This window comes from Gorilla gorilla, chromosome 1 (genome assembly GCF_029281585.2).
Source record: "Gorilla gorilla gorilla isolate KB3781 chromosome 1, NHGRI_mGorGor1-v2.1_pri, whole genome shotgun sequence".
In the NCBI taxonomy this organism is placed as follows: domain Eukaryota; kingdom Metazoa; phylum Chordata; class Mammalia; order Primates; family Hominidae; genus Gorilla; species Gorilla gorilla.
Window position 1 is genome coordinate 97283234 of NC_073224.2, and position 8921 is coordinate 97292154.

An 8921-nucleotide genomic window follows, 5' to 3' on the forward strand; every position below is an offset into this window, starting at 1 on the left:
GTAAAAGTGTTCCTATTTCTCCACATCCTCTCCAGCACCTGTTGTTTCCTGACTTTTTAATGATCACCATTCTAATTGGCATGAGATGGTATCTCATTTTGGTTTTGATTTGCATTTATCTGATGGCCAATGATGATGAGCATTTTTTCATGCGTCTGTTGGCTGCATAAATGTCTTCTTCTGAGAAGTGTCTGTTCATATCCTTTGCCCACTTATTGATGGGGCTGTTTGTTTTTTTCTTCTAAATTTGTTTGAGTTCATTGTAGATTCTGGATATTAGCCCTTTATCAGATGAGTAGATTGCAAAAATCTTCTCCCATTCTGTAGGTTGCCTGTTCACTCTGATGGTAGTTTCTTTTGCTGTGCAGAAGCTCTTTAGTTTAATTAGACCCCATTTGTCAATTTTGGCTTTTGTTGCCATTGCTTTTGGTGTTTTAGACATGAAGTCCTTGCCCATGCCTATGTCCTGAATGGTATTACCTAGGTTTTCTTCTAGGGTTTTTATGGTTTTAGGTCTAACATTTAAGTCTTTAATCTATCTTGAATAAATTTTGGAATAAGGTGTAAGGAAGGGATCCAGTTTCGGTTTTCTACCTATGGCTAGCCAGTTTTCCCAGCACCATTTATTAAATAAGGAATCCTTTCCCCATTGCTTGTTTTTGTCAGGTTTGTCAAAGATCAGATAGTTGTAGACATGCGGCATTATTTCTGAGGGCTCTGTTCTGTTCCATTGGTCTATATCTCTGTTTTGGTACCAGTACCATGCTGTTTGGTTATTGTAGCCTTGTAGTATAGTTGAAGTCAGGTAGCGTGATGCCTCCAGCTTTGTTCTTTTGGCTTAGGATTGACTTGGCGAGCCCTTTTTTGGTTCCATATGAACTTTAAAGTAGTTTTTTCCAATTCTGTGAAGAAAGTCATTGGTAGCTTGATGGGTATGGCATTGAATCCATAAATTACCTTGCGCAGTATGGCCATTTTCATGATATTGATTCTTCCTACCCATGAGCGTGGAATATTCTTCCATTTGTTTGTATCCTCTTTTATTTCGTTGAGCAGTGGTTTGTAGTTCTACTTGAAGAGGTCCTTCAGGTCCCTTGTAAGTTGGATTCCTAGGTATTTTATTCTCTTTGAAGCAATTGTGAATGGGAGTTCACTCATGATTTGGCTCTCTGTTTGTCTGTTATTTGTGTATAAGAATGCTTGTGATTTTCGCACATGGATTTTGTATCCTGAGACTTTGCTGAAGTTGCCTATCAGCTTAAGCATATTTTAGGCTGAGACAATGGGGTTTTCTAGATATACGATCATGTCATCTGCAAACAGGGACAATTTGACTTCCTCTTTTCCTAATTGAATACCCTTTATTTCCTTCTCCTGCCTGATTGCCCTGGCCAGAACTCCCAACACTATGTTGAACAGGAGTGGTGAGAGAGGGCATCCCTGTCTTGTGCCAGTTTTCAAAGGGAATGCCTCCAGTTTTTGCCCATTCAGTATGATATTGGCTGTGGGTTTGTCATAGATAGCTCTTATTATTTTGAGATTTGTCCCATCAATACCTTATTGAGAGTTTTTAGCATGAAGGTTGTTGAATTTTGTCAAAGGCCTTTTCTGCATCTATTGAGGTAATCCTGTGGTTTTTGTCATTGGTTCTGTTTATATGCTGGATTACATTTATTGATTTTCGTATGTTGAACCAGCCTTGCATCCCAGGGATGAAGCCCACTTGATCCTGGTGGATAAGCTTGTTGATGTGCTGCTGGATTCAGTTTGCCAGTATTTTTTTGAGGAGTTTTGCATTGATGTTCATCAGGGATATTGGTGTAAAATTCTCTTTTTTGTGTGTGTCTCTGCCAGGCTTTGGTATCAGGATGATGCTGGCCTCATGAAATGAGTTAGGGAGGATTCCCTCTTTTTCTATTGATTGGAATAGTTTCAGAAGGAATGGTACCAGCTCCTCCTTGTGCCTCTGGTAGAATTTGGCTGTGAATCCATCTGGTCCCGGACTTTTTTTGGTTGGTAAGCTACTAATTATTGCCTCAATTTCAGATCCTGTTATTGGTTTATTCAGAGATTCAACTTCTTCCTGGTTTAGTCTCGGGAGGGTTTATGTGTCAAGGAATGTATCCATTTCTTCCAGATTTTCTAGTTTATTTGCATAGATGTGTTTATAGTATTCTCTGATGGTAGTTTGTATTTCTGTGGGATCGGTGGTGATATCCCCTTTATCATTTTTTATTGCGTCTATTTGATTCTGCTCTCTTTTCTTCTTTATTAGTCTTTCTAGCAGTCAATCAATTTTGTTGATCTTTTCAAAAAACCAGCTCCTGGATTCTTAGATTTTTTGAAGGTTTTTTTGTGTCTCTATTTCCTTCAATTCTGGTCTGATCTTAGTTATTTCTTGCCTTCTGCTAGCTTTTGAATGTGTTTGCTCTTGCTTCTCTAGTTCTTTTAATTGTGATGTTAGGGTGTCAATTTTAAATCTTTCCTGCTTTCTCTTGTGGGCATTTAGTGCTATAAATTTCCCTCTACACACCGCTTTGAATGTGTCCCAGAGATTCTGGTATGTGTGTCTTTGTTCTCGTTGATTTCAAAGAACATCTTTATTTCCGGCTTCATTTCGTTGTGTACCCAGTAGTCATTCAGGAGCAGGTTGTTCAGTTTCCATGTAGTTGAGCGGTTTTGAGTGAGTTTCTTAATCCTGAGTTGTAGTTTGATTGCACTGTGGTCAGAGAGACAGTTTGTTATAATTTCTGTTCTTTTACATTTGCTGAGGAGAGCTTTACTTCCAACTATGTGGTCAATTTTGGAATAGGTGTGGTGTGGTGCTGAAAAGAATGTATATTCTGTTGATTTGGGATGGAGAGTTCTGTAGATGTCTATTAGGTCTGCTTGGTGCAGAGCTGAGTTCAATTCCTGAGTATCCTTGTTAACTTTCTGTCTCGTTGATCTGTCTAATGTTGACAGTGGGGTGATAAAGTCTCCCATTATTAATGTGTGGGAGTCTAAGTCTCTTTGTAGGTCACTCAGGACTTGCTTTATGAATCTGGGTGCTCCTGTATTGGGTGCATATATATTTAGGATAATTAGCTCTTCCTGTTGAATTGATCCCTTTACCATTATGTAATGGCCTTCTTTGTCTCTTTTGATCTTTGTTAGTTTAAAGTCTGTTTTATCAGAGACTAGGATTGCAACCCCTGCCTTTTTCTGTTTTCCATTTGCTTGGTAGATCTTCCTCCATCCTTTTATTTTGAGCCTATGTGTGTCTCTGTACATGAGATGGGTTTCCTGAATACAGCACACTGATGGGTCTTGACTCTTTATCCAATTTGCCAGTCTGTGTCTTTTAATTGGAGTATTTAGCTCATTTACATTTAAAGTTAATATCATTATGTGTGAATTTGATCCTGTCATTATGATGTCAGCTGGCTATTTTGCTCATTAGTTGATGCAGTTTCTTCCTAGCCTTGATGGTCTTTACAATTTGGCATGTTTTTGCAGTGGCTGGTACTGGTTGTTCCTTTCCATGTTTAGTGCTTCCTTCAGGAGCTCTTTTAGGGCAGGTCTGGTGGTGACAAAATCTCTCAGCATTTGCTTGTCTGTAAAGTATTTTATTTCTCCTTCACTTATGAAGCTTAGTTTGGCTGGATATGAAATTCTGGGTTGAAAATTCTTTTCTTTAAGAATGTTGAATATTGGCTCCCACTCCCTTCTGGCTTGTAGAGTTTCTGCTGAGAGATCAGCTGTTAGTCTGATGGACTTCCCTTTATGGGTAACCTGACCTTTCTCTCTGGCTGCCCTTAACATTTTTTCCTTCATTTCAACTTTGGTGTTTCTGACTATTATTTGTCTTGGAGTTGCTCTTCTCGAGGAGTATCTTTATGGTGTTCTCTGTATTTCCTGAATCTGAATGTTGGCCTGCCTTGCTAGATTGGGGAAGTTCTCCTGGATAATATCCTGCAGAGTGTTTTCAAACTTGATTCCATTCTCCCTGTCACTTTCAGGTACACCAATCATACGTAGATTTCGTCTTCACATAGTCCCACATTTCTTGGAGGCTGTATTCATTTCTTTTTATTCTTTTTTCTCTAAACTTCTCTTCTCACTTCATTTCATTCATTTGATCTTCCATCACTGATACCCTTTCTTCCAGTTGATCGCATCAGCTACTGAGGCTTGTGCATTCATCACATAGTTCTCATGCCATGGTTTTCAGCTCCATCAGGTCCTTTAAGGACTTCTCTGCATTGGTTATTCTAGTTAGCCATTCGTCTAATCTTTTTTCAAGGTTTTTAACTTTGTTGCCATTGGTTTGAACTTCCTCCTTTAGCTCGAGAAGTTTGATCATCTGAAGCCTTCTTCTCTCAGCTCGTCAAAGTCATTCTCTGTCCAGCTTCGTTCCGTTGCTGGTGAGGAGGTGCATTCCTTTGAAGGAGAAGAAGTGCTCTGATTTTTAGAATTTTCGGTTTTTCTGCTCTGTTTTTTCCCCATCTTTGTGGTTTTATCTACCTTTTTTATGATGGTGACGTACAGATGGGGTTTTGGTGTGGGTGTCTTTTCTGTTTGTTAGTTTTTCTTCTAACAGTCAGGACCCTCAGCTGCAGGTCTGTTGGAGTTTTCCAGAGGTCCACTCCAGACCCTGTTTGCCTGGGTATCAGCAGTGGGGGCTGCAGAGCAGCGAATATTGGTGAACAGCAAAAGTTGCTGTCTGATCGTTCCTCTGGAAGTTTTGTCTCAGAGGAGTACCCAGCTCTGTGAGGTGTCAGTTTGCCCCTACTGGGGGGTGCCTCCCAATTAGGCTACTCAGGGGTCAGGGACCCAGTTGAGGAGGCAGTCTGTCCATTCTCAGATCTCCAGCTGCATGCTGGGAGAACCACTACTCTCTTCAAAGCTGTCAGACAGGGACATTTAAGCCTGCAGAGGTTTCTGCTGTCTTTTGTTTGGCTATGCCCTGCCCCCAGAGGCGGAGTCTACAGAGGCAGGCAGGCCTCCTTGAGATGCGGTGGGCTCCACCCAGTTCGAGCTTCCAGGCTGCTTTGTTTATCTACTCAAGCCTCGGTAATGGTGGGCGACCCTCCCACAGCCTCGCTGCCACCTTGCAGTTTGATCTCAGACTGCTGTGCTAGCAATGAGCAAGGCTCCATGGGTGTAGGACCCTCTGAGCCATGCGCAGGATATAATCTCCTGGTGTGCCATTTGCTAAGACCATCAGAAAAGCGCAGTGTTAGGGTGGGAGTCACCCGATTTTCCCAGTGCCATCTGTCACCCCTTTCCTTGGCTAGGAAAGGGAATTACCTGACCTCTTGTACCTCCTGGGTGAGGCGATGCCTCACCCTGCTTTGGCTCACGCTCAATGCACCGCACCCACTGTCCGGCGCCCACTGTCTGACAATCCCCAGTGAGATGAACCTGGTACCTCAGTTGGAAATGCAGAAATCATTCATCTTCTGCATCACTCATGCTGGGAGCTGTAGACTGGAGCTGTTCCTATTCGGCCATCTTGGCTCTGACTGCTGCTTTTTGTTTTATATCTAGGAAATCTTTGCTCATTTCAAGGTATTGAAGATTTTATTTCTTACTTTTGTCTGGAATTTGTATAGCTTTATCTTTTATATACATATCTATGATTCATTCTCAATTTGTGTGTGTGTGTATGTGACACAAGATAAGGTTTGAGGTTTATTTTTCCCATATGGACATTCATTTTTTCTAGCAACATTTGTTGAAAATACTGTCACTGAGATACCTTAGCACTTTATCAAAAATCAGTGGTTATATATATGGGTCTACTTTTGGACTCTTCATTTTTTTCTATTGCCTGCACTTGCATCACTACCATACAATGTTGATTACCATAGTCTTCAAATGAAGTAGTGTAAGTTCTTTAACTTTGTACTTCTTTCCTAAAATTGTTTTAGCATTCTTGGTCTTCCGCATATTCATATAAATTTTAGAATGGGAATATGTTTCATTATTCTGGCTAGAAGATTTTGTACCCTAGTCTTAAGTAGGTCATTGTGAATTCAGAAATTGTACAGAGAGGAGACATAACTTTAAAGAAAAAGCCCACTGAATGTGATGTCAAAATAGATATGGCTCCAAAATGTTGACCCATTAATGTACAGGTATGATGGCAAGGTCATTAAAGAAGACAGAAAAATTGAAATAGAGAGCTTTTTATCAGTATAAGAAAGGTTAATGTTTAGTTTGCTTTCAAAAATATGAAATTTATTATGATTGCAAGAAACATTAATAGAGAAGCCAAGAGGGAGGTAAGCTGGAGACTTGGGAAAAAGATTGGTGATGAAAATAGAGATTTGAGAACAATCATCGTAAAAATCACACACACAAGGGCCAAGGATGTACCAGAGAAGAGCATACGTAATTATGGTAGAGGGAGAATGAGCAGATTCATGGAAGGTAACGAAATGAGTGCTGGGAAGAGAGAAAAACAGTGTGGTTTCATGGAAACCAAGGTCAGAGAATGTTTCCATGAGGTAGGAGTTCGAAGTGTTTAAACAGAGAAAGATGAGAAAAAGGAGATAAAACAAAGTCCAGTGGCCTTAGCAATGGAGAATTCTTTGGTGACATTTGAGCAAACAATCTCATGGGCATGAACATGCCAAAGCCAACTTGCAGGGAATTATGGAGAGTGGGAAAGAAAGCCTGTTTCAATACTTCTGAAAATAAAGGGAGAACAATAAGATGGTCACTAAAGGGAACCATAGGATCAGATATATGCTCTCCACACAGTTTATACGTGCTTGCTTCTTGACAAAAGGGATTAGTGTCTCTGCTTCTCAAAATTGTATGTTCACCATATTTTAAAAAATAGTTAAGCCAGTTGGGCTACAGATAGCTGCAGATTTCTCTCTCAACTCTGGAGTCTCTTCTATACCTCAAGTTGTCCCAATCCTTTATAATGACAGTGGCAACTACACGACGTTTTCTGTCACAGCTCTCTCTTCCTGACTTCACTCAAAAGGCCTACTGGAATCAGCAAAAAAAAAAAAAAAAAGATTTCTTTGATGGGACTTGAGTGATCAATTTTAGTAGAGAGATAATGGCAGAATTTGTGTTGCAGTTGTTCTGTTTTGAGAGTACAATAACATATTTGGACCACATTACCTCTCCAAAATCAAGTTTCTATATTCATAATTCAACTGAAACACTGTGTAAAAGCTCCTTGGTGACCCTGTTACGAAATCCAGTGACTACGTCTCAAAGTTTTCCATCTTCAAATATTTCAAACTGCTATATCTTTTTTTTTTTTTTTGCAAAACTTTCATCTTTATGGTTTTCTTGACATGGGCTTCACTGGAGTCCTCCTTGTTAAGAGGGTTTAAAGAGTGGATATCATTATTGGTTGAAATATAGAGCATGGCTTTCTCCTTGCTGTCTTTTTTCCCTTCCTAACATCACTATAATGTCTGTGAAGCGAGCAGGCATGCAGAAGCCCTCTCCATGCGCAGAAAGTAATTTGCTCTACAGTGACAATGTTCATATGTATAAAGCCCCAAAGAGGCACAAGTAGGCTTCTCTCTTCATGTGCAAGGACCCTGCATGAGCATCATGATCAAAAAGAAGGAAATTGGATTCAGTCTCAGTACAGTTATCATTTTTCTTTGTTTTAAAGTCCAACTGCTGTTGAGAATTTACTCCTTGTTGACTCCATTTGTTGCTTTCAGACACTGATATAGCAGAATGCAGGGAAAGAACTTCACAGAACTGACAGAATTCATCTTCCTGGGATTTTCTAGCTTTGGAAAGCATCAGATAACCCTCTTTGTGGTTTTCCTAACTGTCTACATTTTAACTCTGGTTGCTAACATCATCATTGTGACTATCATATGCATTGACCATCATCTCCACACTCCCATGTATTTCTTCCTAAGCATGCTGGCTAGTTCAGAGATGGTTTACACACTGGTCATTGTGCCACGAATGCTTTTGAGCCTCATTTTTCATAACCAACCTATCTCCTTGGCAGGCTGTGCTACACAAATGTTCTTTTTTGTTATCTTGGCCACTAATAATTGCTTCCTGCTTACTGCAATGGGGTATGACCGCTATGTGGCCATCTGCAGACCCCTGAGGTACACTGTCATCATGAGCAACGGACTATGTGCCCAGCTGGTGTGTGGGTCCTTTGGCATTGGTCTGACTAAGGCAGTTTTCCATGTGACAGCCATGTTCAATTTGCCATTCTGTGGCACAGTGGTAGAACACTTCTTTTGTGACATTTACCCAGTCATGAAACTTTCTTGCATTGATACCACTATCAATGAGATAATAAATTATGGTGTAAGTTCATTTGTGATTTTTGTGCCCATAGGCCTGATATTTATCTCCTATGTCCTTGTCATCTCTTCCATCCTTCAAATTGCCTCAGCTGAGGGCTGGAAGAAGACCTTTGCCACCTGTGCCTCCCACCTCACTGTGGTTATTGTCCACTGTGGCTGTGCCTCCATTGCCTACCTCAAGCCGAAGTCAGAAAGTTCAAAAGAAAAAGACCTTGTTCTCTCAGTGACGTACACCATCATCACTCCCCTGCTGAACCCTGTTGTTTACAGTCTGAGAAACAAGGAGGTAAAGGATGCCCTATGCAGAGTTGTGGGCAGAAATATTTCTTAATGGATTGGATTATTTCATTAAGAGACCATTAGCCCAGTGTAGTGTGTCTACTCACAAACATGCCACAATACACAAGTTCATCAAATATAATATTTGTTGAGAATACTGTCAGAGAATAGAAATGCTTGTCTGTTTAGTGTTCTAGGCATGGCAGAAAGCAGGATTTCTGCTCTGGTGAATTTTGTTACCAGATACAAGAATCACTCCAAGCTGGATTAAGACTACTCGTTTCTGTGCTTGAAGATTTCAGTTTTGAAAGCTTTTTGGCTCCCATTTTACTTGAACTCTCT

General features: G+C 40.4%; 1 protein-coding gene across 1 annotated transcript; it reads left to right on the forward strand.

Moving 5' to 3' along the window:
* The first annotated feature begins 7701 nt into the window (after nucleotides 1-7701).
* Nucleotides 7702-8631, forward strand: LOC101128282 (olfactory receptor 10J5). Its single transcript, XM_004027067.5, has one exon. It carries the CDS (start codon nucleotides 7702-7704, stop codon nucleotides 8629-8631), a length of 930 nt encoding a protein of 309 aa, XP_004027116.3.
* Nucleotides 8632-8921: the final 290 nt, after the last annotated feature.